Source organism: Oryza brachyantha, chromosome 12, assembly GCF_000231095.2.
Source record: "Oryza brachyantha chromosome 12, ObraRS2, whole genome shotgun sequence".
Taxonomy (NCBI): domain Eukaryota; kingdom Viridiplantae; phylum Streptophyta; class Magnoliopsida; order Poales; family Poaceae; genus Oryza; species Oryza brachyantha.
The window spans coordinates 16,472,925-16,499,483 of record NC_023174.2 but is presented as its reverse complement, the minus strand read 5'-3'; the positions used below and the strand labels follow the sequence as shown (position 1 = coordinate 16,499,483).

Here is a 26,559-nt window from a genome sequence, read left to right as displayed (position 1 = left end):
AGCAACCAGTCCTTGTCACTACTAAGCTAACGTTGCTGCTGAGCGACATCAAATCGCAACGATCATTAGCGCCACAGAATAATTCATTTCAGAGACAGGGAGAGAAATTTATGATGCGGATGATTGGATTTCTGGGGCGGAGCACACTAAATTTATGAAGAGGAGGTAACACTTGCGATCAAAAACACAGATGGTAACCGCACGATACGACGACGAACACTAGAAAGGATAGGATGCGATGGGATGATGATGATGGCTAGGTAAACAACGATAACAGGATAACTGGCCACGAGGGCCCCACCACTCAGTTCCTCCAGTTCCCGTCGGAGTTGCCGCCGCGGCTGCCGTAGCCACCGCCGTAGCCACCGCCGCCACGACCGCCGCCATAGCCGCCACCGCCGCCGCCGTAGCCACCGCTGTCACGGCGCTGGCCGTAGCCGCCGCCGCCGCCACCGCCGTAGCCACCGCCGTCACGGCGCTGGCCGTAGCCGCCGCCACCACCACCGTAGCCGCCGCCTCCACCGCCTGAGCGGCGGGACTGCGCCTCGTTGACGGTGATGTTGCGGCCGTCCAGCTCCTTGCCGTTCATCCCCTCGATGGCGTCGCGCATCGCCTGCTCGTTCGAGAACGTGACGAAGCCGAACCCGCGCGACCTCCCGGTCTCCCGATCGTTGATGATCTGCAACACCAAAAAAAACACTCCAACCAGTCAGATCCACCCAAAGCCCACCCAGATCTAGCAAAACCAGCGCCAGATCCGACGACGCGACAACCAGATCCACCCAGATCTGAGCAGTAGTAGTAGTAGAAGGGAAACGAGGCTATACCTTGGACTCGAGGATCTCGCCGAAGGTGCTGAAGGCGGCTTCGAGGGAGCGGTCGTCGGTAGCCCAGGCGAGGCCGCCGACGAAGCAGCGGTACTCAACGTCCGGCGCCGCCATGCCTACCACGAACCCTAGGAGAAGCGAACCGTAACCGAACCGAACCGAACCGGAGGGGGAGGAGAAGCCAACCCACCTCTGAGAGAGCACGAGGGAGCCAGCCTCGCCTGGGGTCTCCTTTTATAGGCGCCTCCAAACCCTAGGAGATCGCATCCGACGGTCGGGATGGCCTGCGCTGGATAAGGATGCGTGACACAGGTGCCTTTCGAATATGCCACTCTTTTTTTTTTGTCGCTGCTGCTAAGCTCACCCGCTCGTCGTGTACACATGATGTGGAGTGTATTTTACTTAGGGTTAGGGTTTTTTAGATGGGACTAAATTTTTTCGCTCCATGCTATATCGGATGTTTGGACACTAATTTAAAGTATTAAATATAGACTAATCAAAAAACAAATTTTATAAATGAGAGCTAATCCGCAAGACGAATTTTTTGAGCCTAAATTCATAATTAGCAAATGTTTACGGTAGCATCACATACGCTAATCATAGATTGATTAGGCTTATTAGATTCGTCTCACGAATTAGTCTAAGATTATGGAGGGATTTTACTTATAGACTACGTTTACTATTTATAATAAGTGTCTAAACATCCGATGTGACTATAGGCTAAAGTTTAGCCCCTAGAAATAAACACCAGACTACTTACTTTGGATGTGATATGTGAGGCGGTTGTTAACCGGAGTGAAAATCACAATTAGATTAACACATATTTATTTAATTATTAATTATAGAAAATAGATTAATCTAAATTTTTTAGAAAACTTTTATATAAAAATTTTCATAAAAAATACACCATTTAGCAGTTTGGGTTATTTGGAGGGGTACCAAAGAGGACCTGTCTGAGTGTGGGATTTTTCTCGTGGGGTGTGGTTTGGCTGAATGACGATGCCTTTCTTATCCTACGCTACGCGGTTTTACTTTTGTGGAGAGGATTCTTTTCTTTGTAAATAGACAATATTTGTTTACCTTTTCAATAGGGAGTTGATTTTGTTGTATTGAAATACTCCTGCCTATTAGGGTAAAATACCCAAAGCCGTGAGAATATTGTTTGTTTTAGATATCAATTATAGTTTATTTAGAAATCCACTTTAAACATATATAACATTTTAATGATGATAATCATAGTATATTTTTAGCTAGAGCCCCTTTCTAGAAAACAAAGTGGAACCACTTTCTTAGAATATATAAAGTAGAATATATTTTACAAGACTGGCTATCATCACGCGTACTAATATTCATAGACCACATCTAATAAAATTTAAAGGAAGATATGTACATATTCATCCACTGTGATCCAAGGATGTTCCTATAATATGCTACTCGGGTCATAGAATCCCGGGTAGAATTATAATGTTAAGTTGTTTTAATCTATATTAATTATAATATTAGTTAAAAATAAGAATATTATATGTATTATGATATGTATATGATCTCTAGTAATTTTTGTTTTAGGTTAGCACTGCCGTGATCCATGCCTAAAAGAGGAGTTTACTTTTTCTAGTATCTTCTATACATAAACAAAACATTCGCGAAATGATAAAAAGAACAGATAAAAAGGTGCATCGGTTGCTGTCATCATTAGACTAATAAAAAAGGTATGATTATTGAGCACCTTTGTGAACTTGGGACACGCAGCAAAAATGATGCATAGTCGGCACGTGGGGCCCACGTGACGTGTGACGTGTCCCTTTTTTTCCTTCCGTTGTCCTGATGGGATCCCAAAATATCTCAGGCAGGAAATGACGGTTCTACCCCCGGGCTAGACCCCGATCCGGACGCGAAGGCAAAGCCGACCGGCTTAGCCACTGGGCCCGGTTGACTCTCGCACGACACGCCAGGTCCGATCGGACCGTGGAAATATCCTTGTCCGTTGTTAATTATTCTGGTTAAAAAATGTACAGTAATTAATTAAGGAGGCAGTATAGTTTAATTAAAAAAATAAAAATTGGGAAAAAAAAAAGGTCCCACCGAGATTTGAACTCGGGTTACTGGATTCAGAGTCCAATGTCCTAACCGCTAGACCATGGGACCTTTCCTGCCTGTTGGTATCATCTTAGCCTTGTAAAAATGTTTTTAGCACTTACTACTATATTGTCCGATAGCTTAATCCGACAATACTTACAACATGCTCGTCCACCTCTTTTGATTCTATTTTTATATATCCATGGAATTCTTCAATACGTGGTAACATTTTATTAGTCGTCATCTACACTGCAAATTATTTATCCTTTTTTTTATTTTAGAGAAGGGAGGGGGGAGGGTGATGCTACAATTTATTTCCACTTAGGCACTTAGCATAAGAAAATCCAAATATTGTTATAAAAGGACTAGAATAATTAAATTATGTCCATAATAAAATTGACTACTCTTCTCGATAGAAAATTGCAGGCATTAATCTTGAGCAATATCATGTCATGTATAGAATAAGTTCACCATACTCAATTTCTCTGTTGTTTTAGAATGTTCTATCCATGTTCCACCCTTCTTTTCATCATTCCACCCTTCTTATCATGCTCTAATTTATATTCACTGTACATAACAGAAAAATAGTGCTATGCAAAAAAAAAAACTAGTAGACCTGAACGATAACCATCCTTTTAGTAAGAACAAGGATAGAAAAATGTAGACCATACAAATTGTTCGCTCAATACATTACAACATCCTTTTTCAATATCTCACTGCAACACACTGGCATGTTAGAATAAATGCTAATATTACATTACTCTTCCTTCTTTTTTATATGAAACATTTTAATTTTGTTCATTCTAAATTTCTAATAGCTACACTAGTTGTACAAAAGGATCATACTATTGGGCTAGCTATGAATATACTAACTTTGTTTTCACAATATACGACTTTGCTATAAATACCATCTCTATTTTTAATATAAAGCTTTATTGTGTTATCTATATTTATATAGATATCTAGATATAACTAAGGCCCCCTTTGATTCAAAAGAATTTTATAGAAATTTTAGAGGATTTTATTCCTATAAGAATTTTTCCTACGAAGCCCTTTGAATCAAAGGAATGTGGCCTATCAAATCCTATGAAATTCCTATAAAATGCATCTTCCTATACAAGTTTTAGAGGAAATTTAACAAGAGGTTGGACCTCATGGAAAAAATCCTTCTTGTGTTTTTCCTGTGGTCCAATCAAACATTCATTTATACGTTTTTCCTGTGTTTTGCAATCCTCTGTTTTACATCTACATTCTTTTTGTCAGAATTCTATTTTTTCTATTCCTCTATTTTTTTTATTCCTGTGATTCAGATGGACCATAAAAATGTTTGCACCGTGAAAACGGAGGAAACACGAGACTTTCGAGTCTTTCGACACTGCGAATGGAGGAAGAGGCTGGCAACATGTAACTCGGAAATCCGCTTCCCTAGTAGCACACACGTACACTTGAGGAGAGAGGGATTCGCCGGCCTGTGAGTGAAGTGAGGCTATTTGCCTTTACGAACGGCCTGAGAGTGCCACCGGGCGGCGGCGGCGGCGGCTAACCCCCAAAACGGAAGCCCAATGTCGCCGGCGGCGAGGAGCCTCCTGCTCTCCGGCGCCCGACGCCGCAGCCGCAGCTTCTCGACGGACGCCTCGTCTTCGCCGCCGCCGCAGAAGCTCCCGAGCAAGAAGCGGTGGGACGCCGTGGTGATCGGCGGTGGGCACAACGGGCTCGCGGCCGCCGCCTACCTCGCCCGCGCCGGCCGCTCCGTCGCTGTTCTCGAGCGCCGCGGGGTTCTGGGCGGCGCCGCCGTCTCGGAGTCGGGCCTCGTCCCGGGCTTCCGCTTCTCCCGCTGCAGCTACCTCCTCAGCCTCCTCCGCCCCGCCCTGATCCGGTAAATGTCTAATCTTTTCTTCTCATTCTTCTCTCCACGAATCGCAACATCCATTTCTCTCCATCTGCATTCACTTCTGTAATTACTACTACCGGATAGTGACTCTGGTAGCGTTGCTGTGGGTTCTTGGTAGGGAGCTGGAACTGGAGAGGCATGGCCTTAAGCTCTTGCCGCGGAGCCCGTCGTCGTTCACGCCATGCCTAGACGGAAGGTATCTACTCCTCGGTCCCGACGCAGAGCTGAACCACTCGGAGATCAGCAAGTTCTCCAAGAATGATGCAGAGGCATACCCAAGGTGGAAGACTCAGTGATGTTTTGACCATGTTATTTTCTTTTTGCACTTGTAAAATGTAGGATTAATTATTGATCTTGTGAATCTTTTCGGTGAGAAATTTAGCTAAAAGTATAGAACTGATCATATATATGACTAAACAACTATGTGCGGTTTTTAGCCTATGATGATCTTAGTTGGGTGGTGCACATTTAAACGTAGGTACGAGGAGAAGCTGGAGAGGTTCTGCAAACTCATGGACTTTGTCATAGACTCGCCTCCTCCTGAGCTTAGGCATGAATACCACCAATCAATGGTGGACAGGATGAAGGATAAAGTTGATAAGTCAGTGTTTTGGAGCAAACTTCTTGGTATTGTGATGCAGCAAGGTCAGAAGGACATGGTGTGAGTGCTAAATACTGAACCTTTGCCAATACCACCATCAACACCATGACTCAACAGTGCTATATGTAAAGTTAATGTCCTATTTCCGTTTCCTTGAAATTCAACAGGGATTTCTTTGACCTTCTTCTATCACCAGCATCCAAGATCTTAAACAACTGGTTTGAGGTTGATATCTTGTTCTCATTTGCTTTTAACTACTTCTTTTCACGTTGTTCACATGAATCTAGCCGTGGAGTTGCCTTAATGAATTGATAATATTCGCTTAATTTTCATGTACCCATGGATAATTGCATTTTGCTGACTGCTTTAATACTACAGGGTGATGTGTTAAAGGCAACTCTTGCAACTGATGCCGTGATAGGTACTATGGTAAGGGCCCTTTGGATGAACCAAGAAAGGTTTTCTTGACAATGGTAGTGGTTTTGCATTTAACGCTGCATCATGGCCTCACCACAGGCCGGTGTCCATACTCCAGGATCTGGTTACGTTCTCCTGCACCATGTTATGGGGGAAACCGGTGGCCAACGTGGAGTTTGGGCGTATGATTCTTTACCTGAGCTTATCTGTCTTGGTCTGTTTCATCAGGAAAAAAAAAAGGTCCTTCATTGTTCTAGGTCTGAAACCATGTACAAGCCTTTGTGACCCTAGCATCAATATTTTTCGGTGGCACATGCCTCCACTGGGGTCAAACAGAGCAAATGCCATAGAAATATCATTGTACCCTCTAGCAAAATATACTGGTTTTAACAATGTTGGTTCACTAATAGTTGGTTTCCTGATCTCCATTGTTTTCCTTGTTTGAAAAAATTATGCGGTAAAACAAAAAACATGTACTTCAGGTATGTTGAAGGTGGTATGGGTTCAGTGTCTTCAGCTATAAGCAAAGCGGCTCTTGAAGCAGGTGTGAAAATTGTGACAAATGCTGAGGTGTGTTTCTCTTCTTATGTCATGATGTTACAGATATTGGTTCATCCCACCACTTTGATTACGTAAGGCCGCTCTTTCTGTTTAAGCATCATGTCTTACTCTAGCTTTTTTATATAGGTTTCCCAGATATTGGTTCATCCCACCTCTGGAAGGGTACAGGGAGTAAGTTCTTTTAACTAACCAATAAATGTATTTCATTTCTGTCAACACCTTGAAGTATTGGAAACTTTTAGGTAGCTTTGGCTGATGGAACAGAGGTGCCAGCGTCAATTGTTTTATCAAATGCAACTCCATATAAAACCTTTGTGGTGAGAGATGCTCAGAATTTATAACAATGTGAAGATATACCGGTTCCAATTTTGTAGACACAATTAAACAAATATTTGTACACTAATACCATGTTTCTTTTTTCAGGACCTAGTGCCTGCCAATGTTCTTCCATATGACTTCCTGTCTGCTATCAGGACTGCAGATTATAGCTCTGTAAGGACGTGCTTTGAAGCATAACTTAATAAATGAGTCTTATAGTATTGATTGATAACAATGTAATATGATTCTGTGGAGAGCAGGCAACAACAAAAATTAATGTGGCTGTTGACAGGCTGCCACAGTTTTCCTGCTGCAAAGACTTTAATCCTGAAGGTGGTCCTGAACACATGGGCACCATACACATTGGGTCTGAAAGGTAGGTTACTGAAGTTATGGAACTTTTCCTACTTCAACTATGGCGATATGCAGCATGTTACTTCATTCAGGCCGCGTTCGTCCCCCCGGTTAAGATAACTTAACTCACTCGTTTTCCGCGCGCACGCTTCCCGAACTGCTAAACGGTGTATTTTTTGCAAAAATTTTCTATAGGAAAGTTTTTTAAAAAATCATATTAATCTATTTTATATTTTTTTAAATAATTAATAATTAATTAATCATGCACTAATCTATTACTACGTTTTCCATGCCGGGTAAGTTAACTTATCTACCCTACTCACCGAACGCAGCCTCAGTCGTGTTAATCTTTCTTCTGCTTTAACTGTACAGAATTTAATATCTGTGAGACACCACCTTTTATATTGCCCCTGTTCCTTTGTGGTATATATTTCACTTGCTAACATGAGTAATGAGCAGGGCAAGGGAACTGACCTCTTAATTCCATAATGCCACTTTCCATTAACATATTCTGCTATTTTGGAAGTGATGTGTACTTTCCATCTCAATTCGATGTACCAAATTGATGGCCTACATGTGTATATAGAAGTATTCGTGTCTCCATCAGTACCTTAGGATGATGGTACTGAGTATAGTCTGATCATGTTAACGGTAATATGCTATATGAGATCTCCCAGCCTACTGCTTGTTTCTTATTATTTTGGTGATAGCAAAATACTGGATGATGTAGTCTTTTGTTAGATTTTCTGAAAATATATATTTATGTTCTATTGTCATGTTGTCGGATTTCATCCATATCTTTCATGTTGAACTTTACTGGATCGCCAGCATGGAGGAGATCGATCTAGCATACAGGGAAGCTGCAAATGGTGTCTCGTCCACAAGACCTGTTATAGAAATGACGATTCCTTCGGTCTTGGATAAGACCATCTCTCCACCAGGTATGCCAATATTTTATTCCTCAGAATTGCTGTTACATAAAGAGTATGGCGTATGGTTTGTATAAAGTATAGTTGCATCCTACAGTTCATTTATGCTAGAATAATTTTCCCGCAAAAAAAGAAGAGATTAATTTGGATTGTGGCTGTGAAATATCACCTGTCGCATATTCTTTATATGCTCCCAGTCCATTAATCATCCTTTGCTTTATCCTTTGATAGGTCAGCACGTTATTAATCTTTTTGTTCAGTACACTCCATACAAACTTTCAGAAGGCAGCTGGAAGGATTCTAGTGTTAGAGTAAGTAGTTCCTTGTAAACCCTGATATCATGATGCACTGTGTTTAATTTTGCTTCCACAGCCACGCAGATTTTGCTGTGTATGTTGTCCCACATATGCCTTGTGTCTTAATCGAACAGAGCAGATGATGGCGATTCCCTTAACCACCGTCTTTTGTCACCAGTTACTATCCTATGAGGCACCCCTGACCATTTTAATTCCACCAATTTTCAGAAATCCTTTGCTGAAAGATGTTTCTCCTTGATTGATGAATATGCACTGGGTTTTAGCTCATCGGTGGTAGGGTATGATATGCTGACACCACCTGATCTTGAAAGGGAGTTCGGCCTAACAGGTAATCTGTTTGCATGCTATGCATAGTGCCCCTTCTTGCAGAGTGCATAAGATTGCTGTTTTTTCATTTATTTGCCAAATGAAAACCTTGTTAAAGGAGCATGATTCACATTTCACAGGAGGCAACATCTTTCATGGTGCAATGGGCTTGGATTCACTTTTCCTCATGAGGCCCGCCAAGGGATGGTATGTGTGGAGATATAATATGCATATTCTTTGGCTCTTTTTCTACTTGCCGAATCTTTGGCCTGCCAAGGTTCATCGTCGTGACTGTGACCATTTGTTGTTTGTTAAACTCTTTTACAGGTCAGATTACAGAACTCCTGTGAAGGGATTGTACCTCTGTGGCAGCGGGGCGCATCCAGGTGGTGGGGTGATGGGCGCGCCGGGCCGTAACGCTGCCTCCGTTGTTCTGGAAGATTTCAGGACAAAATAGATATAAATGACATGAGGAAACATGGAATTGGTGATTGGCATTAGACTAGGCCTTGTTCAAGCACATGACTGCAAAACAGCAGACTATCTGTCTGTGAATGTTGTAGCGCAGTTCCATCGGAACGGAAAGCCTGTTGTTACTCATCAAGTATAAACATCCAGCTCACATGTTGAGAAAGGCGAGGGAACATTTTTTTCTCTTAATTAAAAGGAGAGGCACATTTTATGAATGAATCGTCTGAACTAATAAAATGTAAATGGAGCATTCTTTGTCAATTGACCCAGTATCCACCCATCGCTTTGAAATGGGGTGCTAGTATTTGTGATCAATATCTACGGTACCGTTTGTGCCTGGCCTTTCAGACAGAAAAATCTGGTGTCATAAAGTTAGTTTGATACAACCCATGTAATAGCGCCTGTAGCTCAGTGGATAGAGCGTCTGTTTCCTAAGCAGAAGGTCGTAGGTTCGACCCCTACCTGGCGCGGGCTTGTTTCTGTGTTTAATTTTATTTTGCAGATTTCTCTGTTATTTGCTATGTTTATTTGCGCAAGTTTTCTCTTCTTTCATACGAGGACTTAGTGCATCGTAGTTTTTATCTTTTATTTGATGAATAGTACCAGTTTTCACTTCTTTGATTTGAAACTGAACAATAAGGTGTAATTTTTATATTCTGAGATGAACAGTACTGGTTGTCTCTCAAAACAGTAAGGAAAATACAGTGTTGGTAGGGTGGCCATTCATCTGGATTCGGTCTCCATTTTTGACCTTTCGGTAAATTTCTCATCTAAAACTAAAGAACAAATTATATTGCAAATTTTCAAGACCGAGCAATTTGGTTTCATTGGTAAGACACGAGTGAAATAAAATTTCAAGACAATCATCGATATGCATAGGTACACCACGAACTTGATGGATAGGGGACTCGTTGAGCTTGGTCTTTTTTCCCATCTTAACTCTGCTTGTAGTCATCAACCAGTACCATTAACAATATGATATTAACATAGTCACTCTCCTGCTTATCAGAGTGGAGGTCTAGAGGAAATTGCTGCTCTAACAAACATAGTCTATCGAGATGAAGGTCTAGAGGAAGCGTCACCACAATCACCAATTGGAATAGCAAGAGGAGCTATGGCCATCAACATGGAGGATAGAAGGGTGGGTTGATTTGGCACAAGAGGCTAGGAGGTGTGCACAATAAAATGAGTGTCAGTTGGTGCGTAAATAGAGAGGGGATGGAAAGGAATGTTTTGGTGGTGGTTTGCGAAGTAAGTATCACTTTTATATTATTTTAATGGTTACGCTTTCGGTCCATTTTCATCCTTAATTATGACGCGGTTAATGTCGTACTCAGAGTGTTGGCAGGTGGGGGAGTTGGATAGGGACTTTCTGTTGTTGTGCTAGTGAGCAGGCTATACAAGAGCATACTAGATGACATATAAATTTGATTACATATAATTGATAAATTTTAGGACCATACTAGATTTGGTAAGTTATAATTGATGACCGAATTTTATGGTCTCAGTTAGTTCAGTTCAATCTATTCTTATTGTCTCGGTTAATTTTGTCCACGGATAAATCTCTTAATTTTTTTTATGGACAAGAGTTTTACCCTTAAATAACTATTTGTTGCTTCATTCATATCTATGCATCTTATTAGCCCGAGCTCAACCAATTATAGCCATATTTGTTTTTATATGACATGTTTCCTTCGTATCATATTGTAAGACTTTTTTGACTGCCTCTAGATTCATCTATTGATCAAAGTATATTGTGTATATATATATATATAGATTCATTAACATTAATATAACTAAATCAGTAAAAATAGAGGCAAGAACATTTCCAATATAGAGTATTTTTTTGGGAGAAGAGCTCTGTTTGTTTCACTGAAACTTTTTTTAGTTCCTGTCACGTCGAATATTTAAACACTAATTAGAAATATTAAATATAGACTATTAATAAAACCCATCACATACTCTAGACTATTTCGCGAGACGAATCTATTGAGCCTAATTAGTCCATGATTAACAAATATGATGCTACAGTAAACATTTGCTAATCATGACTTAATTAGGCTTATGAAATAACTTTTATTTATACAATTAGTTTTATTATCAATATATATTTAATAATCCTAATTAATATCAAACATCCGATGTGACAATGGGACTTAAAAAGATCATAAGATCCAAACCGCCACTAAGACAATAGCACCGATGTTTGCACTGCCCAACAGCTTATATAGAAGGAAAGGTTGAAGTGAGTCAATTCCTGTCGCCTCCAACGACAAAATTGTACACAGTGCTAAGTAAAAGAACATATCCAAATTTCCTATTACCAACAACAAGAGGGCGGAGGCAGGCAATGCGAATTGGATTCTTTCAATCAAAGCAAAAGCACCGCAAAACATCTTCCCGTCACAGGCAGAGGCTGGCATTCAAGTGAACAATCCAAATAATAGCTCAATCGGGCAGCTCAAATGCTAATTTAAACTAATAGAATCAGTCCATGGAATGGAATAACAAAGCTGCTAGCAATGTACAACAAAATGGAACTGAAAAGAACTGCACAACCCACTAAACAGCACAGAAACATCCGGATATGCTTTTTTTAAAGAAAAAATGAAAATGAAATGAATGGGCCGAGCAGAGGCAGAGCACAAAAAAGAACACGCGTAGCCCAGCAGCCAAAAAATGAAGTAAGTAATGAAGGAGTAACATGTGAGGAGCAGCACCCAGAGATGCATGGTAATTTTGTCCGATCCCCACTCAACCACAACCAGTTTGAGTTTGGACACAAAAGACATAGGAGTCTGCCAATCCTAGTAATTTTTACACGGCAGACACAAAACCTCACAGGACGTAGTTTTTTTTTATCCTACGTATATGAATTAGCTGCTAAAATAATGGTTTTAGGATGCCTTTTCAATCGCTTTTCTTTTTTATGCTGGACAAATATGAAAGCTAGCCTCGTTTATTTCTTCTTCTGGTCATCGTCAACGAATCTTCTTTCTGTCTGCTAGCTATTGGTACCTGCCCATGCAATTCGCACCATCATGCATAAATCACAGGTCCAATCTCAACAGATTATCAGGTTATGTCTGAACTGAGGGGTGTTTGTTTCTGAGGGCTAAACTTTAGCCCCTAGTCACATCGAATGATTGGACACTTATTATAAATAATAAATGTAGTCTATAAATAAAACTCATCTATAATCTTGGACTAATTCGTAAGACGAATCTAATGAGCCTAATTAATCCATGATTAGCCTACGTGATGCTACAGTAAGCATTTGCTAATTATGGATTAATTAGACTCAAAAAATTCATCTCGCGGATTAGCTCTTATTTATAAAATTATTTTTTTTATTAATCTATGTTTAATACTTCAAATTAGTGTCCAAACATCCGATGTGTTATGTGGCTAAAAAGTTTAGCCCCATCTAACCAACCCCTGAGATTGACGAGATAGTATATAGTACTTACAGATTAGTTGAAGCTTCAGTGAACCTGCGCAGCTGATGCTGCGAAGTTGAGTGTGCTGGCATCTGCTCCAAGGTTGGGTGTGTTCGCGTCAGCAGCACTAATCCTGTGCTTTGCGCTCAGTTGTTCGCTGCAAAAACATAAACAAAATAGGCAAAGCGCACGATTAGTGCATAACAACACATCAACATCAACGATGTGCTTGACACAATCTTTGACCAACCAACGGATGATGATCATACAAATGCAGCAAGTGCAGCTAAAGCCACGAAGTTGTTAGCTGTAATGCAGAATTACAGGTTGTTGCTCTGACATTTTTCCCTGAAGTTCTGCATGCTACGGTAAATGATCATACATATGCAGCAGTGAAGCTAAAACATCAAAACATACTATAATCTAACTACACAAATTCTTGTAACTCGAAAGCAAAGTTGTTAATGGTGATTATTCAGTATAGCTCAACCTGAGAATAGGTACCTGGTGTATTTTTCGCCATGATAGATTGCATATAAATGGAATGGGTATAGCAAATCAATTATTATAAGTAAATGTCAATTCCAAAACGAATATACATTGTCACAACTGTGTGCTTTTCCAAGTAATTAATCAGATAGACAGCAGTAGTATCCAAGTTATCAATCAAATAGACACCAGTAGTGAAGTGTGTGCTACACCTAAAGCAGTTGGCAGAGACGACGACAAAGCTGGAGCTCTCTCTCCAGTCGTTCACAGTCTAACACCAGGACATTACAGGAAAACAAAGACTTATCCTGAGAACGATAAGGACTTGCCATAATACCGACCAGAACGAATATTCATGAACTTAAACTAAATTGGAACGTAGATCCCAACTAATGTTATGCTCCTATTATATTAGGAAGCACTGCACCCCATATATGAAAGGAACATATGCATGATTAGTCTTGGAGTAATTTAGGGAAGACTGACATTGAGATAGCAAGACTGACTATTAACAGCAAACCAACTATCAGCCATTGAAAGGTCAAACAAACAGAGATCGATGTGATGATCCTGTAGTCTATCGATCTGCTCCACTCAACAGTTGCTTCCATCGACGTCAACATTTCAGTACACACCACAAGCATCATATCTAGAGACCAATGACCCCAGAAGTAGAATTTATCCGATTTAATTAATGCGCTAACTAACAGCACGTTGCGTACTTATATAGAAATGCAGGCAGATTAAACAAAATAAAACTGGACCAACTTAATCGGATGGTAATAACTAACTAGGACTAGGAAAATATCACTGAAACAACTCAAATAACGAGGAGCAGTTAGTGAAATCCCAATTGGGACCTAATTATACTGGACCGGAAACAGCGAAATCTGACACGAAGTGATGAGCGATCGATCAAAAACATCACAAATTTTGAGGCGGAATCGACCTAACACATGGAGGAGAAAATTCAGATGCAGTAGCGGTAAATCGAAGCGAATGCAGCAATTGAGTACCTGGCGATTTCGGTGACTGAGGCAACGAAGGGGATGAAACCTGCACTGTAGTCTTCGTCGGAGAGCGGGCCGATGGTGCGGGTGGTGCGGCCGTCGAGGTCCATGACGACGATGCGCTCCTCCGTGGGGTCCCACATCACAACCTCAGCCGCGCCCTGCGAGCGGAGCAGCTCGGCGCCCTCCCGGTTCCTGAGCCTGCCGCCTTCAAACTGGCCGGCCCACGACCACGCCGGCTCCCCATCGAGGAGATGGTCCATGTTGAGGCAGAGCACCACCACCTCGGTGATGCGCTCATCCATGCAGGTGACGCAGAGCTTGCCCTCCATCTCGCCAAGCTCCCAGAGCGGCTGGGTCTCCACCTCCTGCGGCGCGGGTAACACGTCGGAGTAGCCCTTCTCCGGGTCGTAGCAGAGGATGTAGCCGATGCTGGTGCGCCAGAAAGCGCGGCCGAGGGCGCCGACTCCGGAGGTGGGGACGACCTGCTCGACGACAGATATCTCTGAGCTTACGCGCCACTCCCAGGTCCTCGAGGAGAAGGACTCGAAGGCCCAGACGCCGCCCTCGATGTTGAACGCGACGACGACGTGGAAGTGCTCGATGGGGGTGGCGTTTTCCTCAAAGGTGAGGACGACGGCGGGTATCCCGAAAGCGGAGTGGTCGCGGGTGTGGCGAGGGAGGCGCACCCGCCTGAAGGTGGCCGGGTTGGCGACGTAGTAGCAGCCGGAGGACTCCCCGCGGACGCAGACGAGGCCGCGGGTGGAGGCGAGGACGGCGACGGGCTCCAGGAAGGCGGAGAAGCGCGGGTCCGGGATGAGCTGTTTGGCGCCGCGGAGCGCGTCGAAGGCGAGGTAGCCTGGCTCCTTGGTGGAGGCGGTGTGGTAGAAGAGGCCCGAGAGCGGGCGCGCCAGCGGCGGGTCCTCCTCGAGCTCCTCGGCGAAGAAGCCGTCGTCGTCAGCATCGGTCTCCTCCATGTCGTCGTCGTCGGAGCAGCAGGTGGGGGTGGCGCAGGAGGAAGAGAGCGCGAGGATGACGTCGTCGCCGTCGGAGTCCGCGGGGTTGTCGCAGTCGAGCATGACCCAGTCGTCCGAGGAGGAGCACTCCGCCATGGCTGCAGCCACTCTCTCTCTCTCGCTCGCTCCGATGGAAATGGATCAGTTGGGGTTTTGGAGGAGGAGGGGATTGGAAAGTTCAATTCGATTCGATAGGGGAAGACGACGCGGCGAATGCGTGGGTGGGACTTGGGAGAGGATGTATAGAGGGAGGGATGCCGCCGCGCCGGCGAGCGAGCGAGGAGGGGTGGGACCCGCGTGTCAGTGGGGGAGGGGCGCGGTTCCGTAGGCTTCAAGGAACTTTCCGAGATGACGGCATATTTTTTTCCTTTCCTTTTCGTGGAGAAAAGTCCGGACAAAACATTGGGATAGATTTTCTCACCGGAAACAACTCCATCCGTATTGTTTAGACGCGTGAAAACCTTCCCTGCAGTGCAACGCAACAATGCATTTGCTCGCTCGCAGGTATGGGATCACACGCGGGAAAGTATTAGTGATCGACCACGTCTTATTTATTATTACATATGTTTCAATATAACTATATATATTTATTGACTTTTGTGTCTAACATGTGACCGTTTATTTTATTTGAAAAAACATTAAAAAACTAAAAAAATAATCACACATAAAGTATTATTCATATTTTATCATCACAATAAAAATATTAATTATATTTTTTTAAATAATACATACTATTGTAAGACGTACGACATGCATTTTTCACCGATTAGTTTTTGATGGCATGGATACCAGAGCCAACGATGTCGTGGAGGGCATGCCATGAAAGCAGTCAGTTGTTAGCCGGTTACAACTATTACATTGCTACATATCTCATCAATAATTTTTAATTAAAATTATTTTTCTCATTTTGTCCCGTCTACCCTCTCATCCCCGCTCATTCCTCATTTAACAAAGGACATATTAGTATTTTTTTTTCTTAATCTTAATATCCGCTAAACAAACTAAAAATAATTATATTTAGAATGGATGTGCGTGGTAGATTTTAGGTTTGCAGGGTTAAACTCCAACAAAACTAAGTACTCAAGTTACGTATTGAAGTCATCCCCACCTAGCTACGGAGTTCCAACTTTAAAAAATAGATCATACGATGAAACAACCTTAGGTAGCTTCACCTCTTCTGGAGATGAACCCCAAGGTCTTCGACCAAACGGTTTCAACTCTACATAAAATAAAACTGAAGCCGAATGATATATAAAATAAACCAGAGAGGTGGGTGAAGCTGAGTTTAAGCAGTTTACTTCAAACTCTACTCTCTAAGAAATTGAAGGCCTACTACACCCACCCTTATTAGCATTGATCCAAAAATATCCGAAAGCTAGAACTCTACCAAGCAGGAAGTAAAAATAAGTTGGCTCTATAGGAAGGTAACATATTTAACCTACGTTTAAATCACTTCTTACCGATTACTTAATTAACATGCACGAATTTTGTATGAGATTAATTGAAACGGTTCTCTAGCATTTTGAGACGGACAGATTATCCACCTTTTAGTCATATGATCATAGGTTACGCTATAATAGCCCGTATGATATATGTAAACACGGTTTCCCTTGATGTTTTTTTATATATATTTCCACTGTCAGTTTTAGTTTTATTGAAATTGAAATGGTTGGGTTTGTGTTACCGTGTTACGTGGCTGTCAAGAAATATTGAAGATGACCAAGTCCAGTGTTGCGCGTGACGCCTAAAGACTTGCAGTCCACTCTGTCAAGATCCCCTTTTTGACCTTACATTCCAAAGACAACAAACAATTAATTAAACTATATATTCCAAGGAAAATCATTGGATCATACACTAGTATATCGCAATTAAAACATCGACAAAAGTAATACACTCGAATGTTTTTTTATTTTACATGATAACTTTTGCTCTACATTTGATAATTTATCTTATTTAAATACGAAAAATTAGGTCATGCTTAAAACACCTTCGGTGTTAAATAAATCATAAAAAAGTAAGAGTAAATTTCACTTTGGGTCACATTTTATTGCCCATGATTCATTTCGGACCTTCATTTTATTTTGGACCAGTTAAATTTGTTATTATTACAGTTTAGACATACCTAAATAATTTTTTAAAGTACAAGCCATCAAACTTTCATCTATATGCAATCGATAAATTTGCTAAAAGGGAGGTTACACATATCTAAAAAGCTGTCCGGATGATTCAAACCAAAACAATGATAAATTTATCTTGTTCAAAGTAAAAAGATAGGTTGAAGGTAGCCTAAGTGAAACTTAAGTAATAAAAGAGGCTCTAAAGTGCAATTTACACAATGATTAATAATCATGTAATTTTTTTTAAATAAAATAAATAATCAAATGTAGATCTAAAAGTTAGCTACGTTAAATAAACATAAACGATCTGATGCAGTCTCTATCTGGGGAGCGAGCTTAATTAGTTGACACTCGGATTAAATAATTAGGCCTTATTAATCAACTGATTTAATGAGATCGGCACATAGTACAATATGCCCGTAGATGATGGATTACAATGATCATTACTATATTAATTATACACGCGGTTGGCGTGTGGTTTCTGGAGACCGGCACATGGTACAGTGCACACGCAGAGCATGTCAAATTTAGCTGTAATTAATTAAGGAGCTTGACTGAATAATACTAGTAATTTAGCCTTTTGTTTGAGCAAGTGACCAAGAGAAGGCTTTCGTCGGCGGAAAAGAAAGAAGCATTTGAGAATTACTGGGATGGGCTTTGGGCCGCAATAGAGGCCCGGCCCATCAATCGTAACACCAAGTCAAGCCTAACGTACACAATCTATAGACCCACATGTCAGTGGGTAGGCGTGCGGTTCCTTAGGTGGCACGGAACTTTAGTTCGTTGGTTGCAGACCTATAATTCTGATATATATATGTATATATATATATATGTATATATATATATATGTATATATATATATGTATATATATATATGTATATATATATATATGTATATATATATATATGCATGTATATGTGGTGCATAAATCGTATCATGGTTATTATATTAGTGTGGCGAAGGATCATATTTCATCATAAATAACATTACTATTTAGTCTTCCAAATCTTCCTTAGGAGGGACTTAGGAGTATAGTCTTGCCAAGATATCAAAACGAAAGTATACTTTTATTTTTAAAAAAAAATAAATACAAATTACACGGGCCGAGAGGTACATCGCGGTCCATATGACGGGAACGCTAGAGAGTGCGTTTGTCATGAAAATATATGGGCCGGAGCCCAGATCGTGGTATGGCTCTTCTGATCCAAAACGGCCCATCGGTAGAACCTGAGCCAAGATTTTTTTTGAATTTTATTTATTAAATAATTTACAAATTTAATTTGCATTTCAAAAAATTCTTTGAAATGCAAAAAATTAAATTCCCTGAGCCAAGAGGTACGTGCTTTGTGTTTAATTTCGATGCTACGCCAATACGTTGCTTTTGGTATAATGGCTCCATATAGGATTATTCCGGTAACTAATGTTGAATTCTCCAAGCTAGATGCTGTAATTACTGATTCCTAGTATGTACTCCACATTTCCTTTTTATTTTTGTAGACCTACTTTTGGTGCTTTAATTCATATTCTCTTATCTATTTTGACGGATGTTAACCTTTTGTCACATGTTTAACTATTTGTCTTATTTAAAATTTCTGTAATTATTATTTATTTTTGTTGTAATTAGATTTATTAATAATTATATTTCAACTATAACTTACATTTTCCATATTTTTACACAATTGTGCGCCAAAAATTAACAACTTGATCTTCTAAAATGTAATGTGGTCGTGGTACTTCTGTTTGCAGGCTGTTGCATATGCCTGCATACAGGGTTATGAGTATACAGTAGTATAAATTAATGAGTGTAATTCCAGATATTACGAAAAAAAAAATCTAAAGCTCGTTAATCTTTGTGTTAATCAAGGGGAGACAGAAAGCTGCAAAGTGCCGTTCACATGTCTTGTCATATTACTAGCACCATCATGGTCTCTCTGCTACGTAAAGTTCCATCAGCTGCATGCTCATATGCTGCTGCTTGGAGACTCGAGTCATATATTTTTCGAGTAAGTATCATATCAAATATAATATTTGATTGGTTATCGGAAGGGAAGGGTTTTTAGATACGAATGAAAAAACAAATTTCACGGCTAGCCTAGAAACCGCGAGAATAATCTTTTAAGCCTATTAATCTATCATTAATATATGTTGGTTATTATAGTACTTATAGCTAATCATGGACTAATTATGCTCAAAAGATTCGTCTCAAGATTTCTTATATAACTATATAATTAGTTTTTTATTCATCTATGTTTAATGTTTTATTTAGGTGTTCAAAAATTTAATGTGATGTTTTTGAAAAAAAAATTTTAGAAACTAAACAAGCCCTGAATTTCTCACGGATCATCAGACCTGCAAATTATATACCGAATGCGACCATAAACTGTATCTGAAAGTTTGGAGCATCTGTTTGTGTTACTCCACAGTTACACACTGATCATACTAGCATACATGTATGCAACGCCGAAGATGTAGGTCATATATTACTGAACCAACTCGACAATATCTCTGACACTGTTAATATATATCCTTACGGGATGCTGATATTGTTTACTGTATATTGCTGGTCCGATTGGCATCTAGCTATATATCCATGGCAAAATGACAAACGACAACGATGTCACTGATTAGTAGATTTGACCATACAATCCGCCCAGCTAGCTTGATTGGTTATTGTGTATCACTAGCCCTTTTTTCCCTTCTCCTTTCTAGTGTGTCAGATTAATCCAGCTAACACTAGGTAATGTGCCCTGCTAAGCTCCAAGCTAATTAAGTCACCTGCCTGCCATATGATGGATAGAATTACAATTAGAGGGCAGAACATGCGGCCGTAGCTATTAGTACACAGTACTTGTTGTAATGAACAGGTGCTGAATATACTTAATAGTATTAATCAGCAGCACCAGCAGTAGCAGTGGGAGTATTAACTAGAGTATGAAGGTGTTGTGCCTTGTAGTAGGTCAGCAGTGCTGACTGGTCCAAGCAGAAGAGTACACCTAATTGAAAACCTAAAACGATTACTGATAGCAGGCAGGCAGGCAGGATTACTGTTTCTCATTCTTGCAGAACGTGCTGCATTATCTCACCTTAGCTACCAGTTGCATTATATTATTGTTTCCAGTTTATTCTTCGTATATTCTTTTTTCTTTAAAACCAAGGTGTGAAGAAGCCTGCAGCTGGCTGTACTCATGGCTCCTGCAAAACGATATGGATAGCTTCCAAAATGTGCAAGTATTTTAATAAGCTCCATGAATTAATGAACTGGCAGGCATTTAATCGCTGGGTCTGGCACAAATATCAATTATTAACCTTGATTTGTGTATCCACCTGTGGTTTTAATTTCTTACTAAATGCCACTATATATAAATTAAGGTGAATCAGAACGATAAACATAATATCTACATAACCAATGCTTTCACATTTTTTTGGTCAAACATTACAACGTTTGTCTTCTCCAAAATTTTCTACTGTGGGAGTACTGCATATTTATATCTCCTGCCCTCCCTGCCTCATCAGTGTGAATCCAATTTTGCTCTTGAAGAAAAGAGAAAAGAATGTAGTTGAGAAAAATCAAAAAGATATAAAGGAATGTACTACTAGTAAAATTGAAGATGATGCATGCATTGGAACCTCGAGTCAAGTGCTCGAGAAAAAGGGGAAAAAGTTTACTCCTGCTCCTCAGTACAGGTGGTTTTACGGGTACTCCCCCACTTTATAACCGAAGACATTTTAATTTTATTATAGTTAAACCTTTTAAGTTAAATCAACATAGCAATATTTTAAATATAAAATCGATGTATTGTCAAAGTATATTGAATAGTTACCGCAATTTTTTTTCTTGCTTCATCAAGAATTTTTACTCTTAGAAAAAGTTACTACTACATTAATATGAAAAAAAATGGTGGTTAACTGCTTACTGTTCTTGCTACATGTGTGTTCAGTGCATATTCATTTTGGAGTAATTTTATGTGGTTTTTGAATAAAAACTAAACCGTTTTTTTAATTCAGATATTCCGAACGAGCTCTAATGTAAGACCTCTCATGAGAAAACGCAGGAAATGCAGAATCTGTGGATGTTTTTTTGAAGAAGATAAATGCTGAGACTACGATGGTGAGCATACAAGAAGATTTTGGTGGTGGTTGCGACGTCGCCGACAGCTAGGGCCCACGCCACCGCCCCTATACAGAACGGGGCTTTCTTCCTCCATGGCCGTTCCGTTCCGTTAGCGTGGGGGTGGGCCATTAAGATCGCCATCAATCAATCAATCAATCCACCAACCACTTTCATGGAGTATTCTGCAATCCGCACCTCGCGTCTTCTGCTAATTCTAATATACGCTCCATCGCTTTCGCTTTTTTGAATAAGCGAAAACATGTTTTTTTTAAATAAAAGATAAAACTTTTATATATGTGTCTATAATGACTTAAAAATAAAAAATATAAAAAAAACCATGATAAAGAAACCATAAAATCAAGTTCAAAATTAAGTTCTAAAATTTAAATTTTAACTTATAAACAGTTACAACTGCGAAACGATGGAGCCTATAATCTACTAACAGACAAATGGCTTTCATTTGTTCAAAACTCTAATAAATTTGTCCCTAACCTTTTCAAAAATCCTAACACATTTGTCATGCGTTACCAACTCCTACTATTTTTTTTTTGTGGGGCAAACAACATGCGTCAAAGACAAAAAGTATTTTAGAGACAGATGCAATGGTTAGTTCATTCAGCCGTTTATACCCTCAAATAGGTATCAACAAAATTAGACAATCCTTCGATTCCTTAGCCTTAAATATCTCAAACAATACCTCTGTACACGGAAACTTATCTCTCAGTTTTAATTTTATCCTATCACTACTGTATCACATTTAATTTCATAGTCGTTTCTTTAATTACGTGAAAATCTTTAGAAACAACTTATGTTTTGAGACCGAGGAAGACCTAGTATTTAACAACAGTAACATGGCGATTATGAGTAGTACTAGTACTTTTTTTTTAACTTATCATTCAATGGTTTCAAGTACTCCAATAAACACTTGCAACATCGACGTCATTGACTCTGTTATCTACCTACTTAACTCGTGAAACAGGTGATGACTGATGGAGTCGTCTTCTGACATGGCGGAAGCAAACTCAGGCGATGGGACACGTTTGTAGCAATGACTTTGACGAGGTGATTAGGAGGAGGAGGTGGTTCAAAGATGCAATTTTTATGCTTCTCCAGGGACAGCGCTGCAAACGCAGGCGAGGAAGAAGAAGGAGAAGGAGAAGGAGAGAATGCGATCCACTGGGCAGGAGGGGGGAGGCATGCTCGACAAGGAATAATTAGGGCTCTTCTTCCCTTGCCTGCCTTTAACTCTTCTTCTCTCTCTTCTCTCTTCTTCTTCTTTCTCCCGAATAAATTCTTTCTCCACTGCCGCAAGAAAGGCACATCGCCTACCCGGGTGGTGGTGGCGGCGGCGGCGGAAAGCTCCGATCTTTGTCTCCATTTGCCCTTCTCAATTCCTCCTCTGGGTTCCTCGATGTGATATTGTGTGTTGGAGTAACTCCCAGGTGCTCCCGCTTTTCTCTCCCTGTTTTCTGAGCCACGCTCTCTTTCTTGCTTGCTTCGATTGGACGCATCTCACTCTCAGTCTCAGCCTATGGGGTTGTGTGTTCTTATCCTAACTCTTCTTTTTTTCCCCTGCGAATTTTGTTGGGTTTGCTGTGCTTGCCAAGGCAGCTGGTGAGGCAGAGTTTTCTCTTGCTGTTCGCGAGTGATTTTTCTTGCTCTTGGGGTCCAAATGCTCGTGTTCTCTAGATCTGCTTCTGTGATTTTTTTTCCGCAGAATTTGCTGTTAGATTCGGGCGCGAGGCATTTCTGCCTTGGTGTTTTCTTCCCTTTTTTTTCCTTGGTTGCTTTCAGCAATCGAGCTAGAATTTCTGTCAATTCCAGGAGCAGTCGATTCGTTTCTGACAATTGATGGTTTTGATCTGAATTTTCTGTGTTGCAGACAGGCGATTGGAGCTCGTTGCGCCGGTGATTTACGTGCACTCTTCTTGGGTGGCTGATTATTGAGCGTCTCTCGTATGAGGAACAGTCGGAGAGTCGGCGAAAGCTCCAACATTTGGGTGAATTTGGTCGCCGCCCCGTTCAATTTCGCCGTGGCGGCTCTGGAATTCGCGATGTGGAGCTCCTTCTGGTGCTTCATGGCCATCCTCTCCGCCAATTTCTGAGCCCTCCACCCATTTGTGGGGTCGTTTGGGGGGCGATAGGCCACCGGCAACACTAGTGGTTGTGGCAAAAAGGAACAAAGCACCTTCTTGGGGTTGGGATTAGGTGCAGTCCTGAGCTCAAAAGCGCTCGTTTGGTGGGAGCCTTTTGGGTTGCCTGTCAGTGTGTGCTCGGCTTCTTGCTGAGCCAGCTGAATGGAGATTGCTGGAATTGGGGATTGCTCAGCTTCCAACTGAGCCCAGAGAGAGAGGGTTTTCTTGATTGCATTGGATTGGATTAGATTTCGCCATGGAGGAGAGGTTACCCGATGCGGAAGGCGGGGTCACCTGCAATTTGAGAGGCGAGGATGACTTCAGGAGCTGCTGTGGTGATGAGGATGAGTGGGAGGACACCGAGGAATCCTTCACGGCCAGTGTTGCGAAGGGAGAGCTTGATGAGGCCTCAGTGCGGTTGTTCTTCAAGGGCGTGTCGACCTCCGAGGCGGAGGGGAAGAAACAGTCTGGGATTGGGGTGGTGATGGAGAGGTCAGCTGGGGTGCCTATGCTTCAAGTCCAGAAGAAGCTGGACTTCTATGTGGATGAGCTGGTGGCTGATCACTTGGCACTGATGGATGGCCTGTCGGTTGCGTTGCAGAATGGCATACGGAAGATCTTCGCTTTCACAGATTCAGAGAAGCTGTACTTTCAGGCAAGAGTTTCCGATCTCTTCAATATGTGGTTTTCCCTTATGAATGTTCATGTATGTCCACAGAATTACCAGTATCACTTTCAATCACCCTGACTTTTCTGCAAATTGGATATCACCTGACGAGCGCTAAAGGTTTACATTACCAAACTGAATGTTTTGGTTTGGCCTCATGTTATATGCTACCAAAATGATGTAATTCATGCCTGAGGATTTCACCAGGTTGACTGGAAATCTTAATGGTGATAAATTGAATCGAACTAATAATAACTGTACATTACTTCCTGCCATCTTGCGTGTTTCCAGTTTAGTTGGACTAACCAATTCAATCAGTCAAATGAAGAAACTCTCTTTCCCGTTTGAGTTTTAACAGCTAGTTCTAGCTCACTGTCTTCCTGTTTCATATCACACTGAGACCTGATGTATCTTTTCTTGTTCTTTTGCACCAACAGATTGCGGAAGCTGAAATTCTGGAAGACCAGCTCTTGGTAGCTTTAGGACATAGAATTCTTGAACTAGTTGATAAGCTGGAAGACTTTGATATAATATTGCTTCCTGGCTTTGAGCTTGAGAGGCCGCTGCAGTTGGCCAAAGAAGCGATAGGCATCATGTATCTATCCCCGTATGAGGTTGGCACCTGTCCTATTTGCTGTGAGGAAAAACGAGGCGCTCAGATGATCAAAATGGGTTGTTCTCATACGTTTTGCTATAGCTGCTTGAATGCATATGCTCAAGAGAAGCTGCAAGCCTCCAAGATTCCTATAAGATGCCCACAGTTAAGGTGTAAATATCATATTTCTCTTAGTGAGTGTAAGTCATTCATTCCAGTTAGCTGCTATGATTCTCTGGAGAGAGCTTTTGCGGAAGCTGGCACGCCAGACATGGAAAGATTTTATTGTCCCTTTCCAAACTGTTCAGTTCTATTAGACCTTAGTCAGCACTTCTCTAGGGCAAGTTCCTCAAGTCAGTCAGACCTCAATTGCGTTGAGTGTCCAGAATGCCATAGGGATATCTGTATCAATTGTGGAGTGCCATGGCACATCATGATGGGCTGTGATGAGTACCGGAGCTTGCCTGTTGATGAAAGAGATGCAGGAGACTTGTCTTTGCATCGGCTAGCACAAAACAATAGGTGGAGACGCTGTCAGAGATGTCGGCGAATGATTGAACTCACACAAGGTTGCTTCCACATGAATTGCTGGTATGTTCCATTTTTCACTTTGACATGCTTGCTGGTATGGAATCTCTTGGACCAAAAAAGGAATGTCTTAAAAATTAATTGAAACAAGTATACAAAGAACTAAGCTTTATAATTCTACATGTGGAAGCACTCCTTTTGACTGGTTCCATTGGGCTTCAGTTTAAAGCATTAAACGATGTAGTTCTTTAAAACAGTAGTTACAGGATGTTTATTATGTTTGATGAAGCTTCCATCAACTTATTAGTAAAGTTGTGAGTTCTAGCCTCGGAACAAATCTCTATAGTTGAAATTTGAAAGTTGGCTCTGAATCCTGGATTCCCAAATAAGTTACTTAATTTATCATATCATACAAGAGAGCTTCATATGATTCTTGACTGGGGCATAAGGTGCATTAGTGGTACCAGTAAGGGAATTTTCTTAGTCTATGTTACGGTTGTGCTTATATGGGCATGATCTTCACTTTGACTAGACAGAGTGATAGATTCAGATCCAGCTAGTGTGCTCTGTGTTGCTCCTTCACCTAGATGACTACTAGATGGAATACACTGCAAATGCTCCGATTGAGGATTACTGATCGACGAACACACTTTTCAGTTCTTATAACTGTGCTAAAGGTTGCTTTGTCGCTTCTGCAGGTGCGGGCATGAGTTCTGCTACTCCTGTGGGGCTGAGTACACCAATGGTATACAGACATGCCAATGCGTGTTCTGGGACGAAGAGAGCATCGAGGCCTCCTCGGCTGCCCATTCCACCCAAGCATCGGAAATATGGGCATGGGACACATTCGACTGCATGCCAACCGCCATTGAAGGGTACTCGGAGCAGGAGAGAGCGCAGCTGGCCCTCATTCAGAGGTTCCTCTCAGGGGGTTTCAACCTGGGTGAGCCTCCAAGCCAGTCGCCGCCCCGCTGCGCTGACTCATATATCATTGACACCATGAAGGACCTTCACCAGCTGCCATGGCTTGAGCGGTTTGTTTCGGTGATCAGTGACAGCTACAATGAGGATTACATCCAGTGAAAACAACATAGATAGCATTAAGAAGAAAACAAATGGCACATACTTGAGTTTCATTTGGAATAATATATATGTTTCCATGCCCTTGTTGAAAATCGATACAGGAAAAGTACTGAGATGGTTCTATACCTCGGTTGAGTTTTTCCTATTGTATTCCTCTTCTTTTGGTTTAGTGCATAAGCAAAAAGAGTTGCCGTCACTGAGAATATTTTCTTTTGGGTTAATTGCCAAGTGTGTAGATGCTTGTTTTTCTAGTGAGCAACACATGCTTGGGTTGGTTTCAGTACCTTTCTGATGTTGAA

At 41.2% G+C, this 26,559-nt stretch overlaps 4 protein-coding genes and 2 non-coding genes across 8 annotated transcripts; 3 read left to right on the top strand and 3 right to left on the bottom strand.

The window, feature by feature from the left end:
• Nucleotides 1-246: 246 nt before the first annotated feature.
• On the bottom strand, nucleotides 247-1,032 carry LOC102701968 (glycine-rich RNA-binding protein 2-like). Its single transcript, XM_015842890.2, has 2 exons — nucleotides 828-1,032; nucleotides 247-679 (listed from the first exon to the last, which is right to left on the bottom strand). Exons 1-2 carry the CDS (start codon nucleotides 939-941, stop codon nucleotides 305-307), a joined length of 489 nt encoding a protein of 162 aa, XP_015698376.2. The 5' UTR covers nucleotides 942-1,032; the 3' UTR covers nucleotides 247-304.
• Nucleotides 1,033-2,900: 1,868 nt separating this feature from the next.
• On the bottom strand, nucleotides 2,901-2,972 carry TRNAQ-CUG. Its single transcript has one exon. It is a non-coding gene; the product is annotated as a tRNA-Gln (tRNA).
• Nucleotides 2,973-4,332: 1,360 nt separating this feature from the next.
• LOC102701687 (pyridine nucleotide-disulfide oxidoreductase domain-containing protein 2) lies at nucleotides 4,333-9,283 on the top strand. Of its 2 annotated transcripts, none has more exons than XM_015842889.2 (16): nucleotides 4,333-4,779; nucleotides 4,913-5,074; nucleotides 5,273-5,455; nucleotides 5,563-5,620; nucleotides 5,774-5,824; nucleotides 5,912-6,069; nucleotides 6,295-6,382; nucleotides 6,500-6,544; nucleotides 6,616-6,690; nucleotides 6,797-6,865; nucleotides 6,952-7,067; nucleotides 7,874-7,986; nucleotides 8,206-8,285; nucleotides 8,499-8,619; nucleotides 8,738-8,804; nucleotides 8,925-9,283. In XM_015842889.2, exons 1-16 carry the CDS (start codon nucleotides 4,466-4,468, stop codon nucleotides 9,052-9,054), a joined length of 1,830 nt encoding a protein of 609 aa, XP_015698375.2. In that variant the 5' UTR covers nucleotides 4,333-4,465; the 3' UTR covers nucleotides 9,055-9,283. The 2 variants fall into 2 exon arrangements, with proteins under 2 accessions (XP_015698375.2, XP_040385850.1); XM_040529916.1 differs by having other exon boundaries at nucleotides 4,335-4,779; nucleotides 5,912-5,994.
• A 182-nt stretch (nucleotides 9,284-9,465) lies between these two features.
• TRNAR-CCU lies at nucleotides 9,466-9,538 on the top strand. Its single transcript has one exon. It is a non-coding gene; the product is annotated as a tRNA-Arg (tRNA).
• A 2,496-nt stretch (nucleotides 9,539-12,034) lies between these two features.
• On the bottom strand, nucleotides 12,035-15,227 carry LOC102709977. The gene is made up of 3 exons (XM_006664168.2): nucleotides 14,014-15,227; nucleotides 12,539-12,665; nucleotides 12,035-12,086 (listed from the first exon to the last, which is right to left on the bottom strand). The coding sequence occupies exons 1-2, from the start codon at nucleotides 15,117-15,119 to the stop codon at nucleotides 12,554-12,556; spliced, it is 1,218 nt and encodes a 405-aa protein (XP_006664231.1). The 5' UTR covers nucleotides 15,120-15,227; the 3' UTR covers nucleotides 12,035-12,086; nucleotides 12,539-12,553.
• Nucleotides 15,228-22,345: 7,118 nt separating this feature from the next.
• LOC102709697 (ATP-dependent RNA helicase DEAH12, chloroplastic) lies at nucleotides 22,346-26,540 on the top strand. 2 transcript variants are annotated; one of them, XM_015843159.2, is made up of 4 exons: nucleotides 22,346-22,694; nucleotides 23,135-24,042; nucleotides 24,492-25,240; nucleotides 25,876-26,540. In XM_015843159.2, the coding sequence occupies exons 2-4, from the start codon at nucleotides 23,644-23,646 to the stop codon at nucleotides 26,258-26,260; spliced, it is 1,533 nt and encodes a 510-aa protein (XP_015698645.1). In that variant the 5' UTR covers nucleotides 22,346-22,694; nucleotides 23,135-23,643; the 3' UTR covers nucleotides 26,261-26,540. The 2 variants fall into 2 exon arrangements, with proteins under 2 accessions (XP_015698645.1, XP_006664230.1); XM_006664167.3 differs by lacking the exon at nucleotides 22,346-22,694 and having other exon boundaries at nucleotides 22,826-24,042.
• The last annotated feature ends 19 nt before the right edge of the window (nucleotides 26,541-26,559 follow it).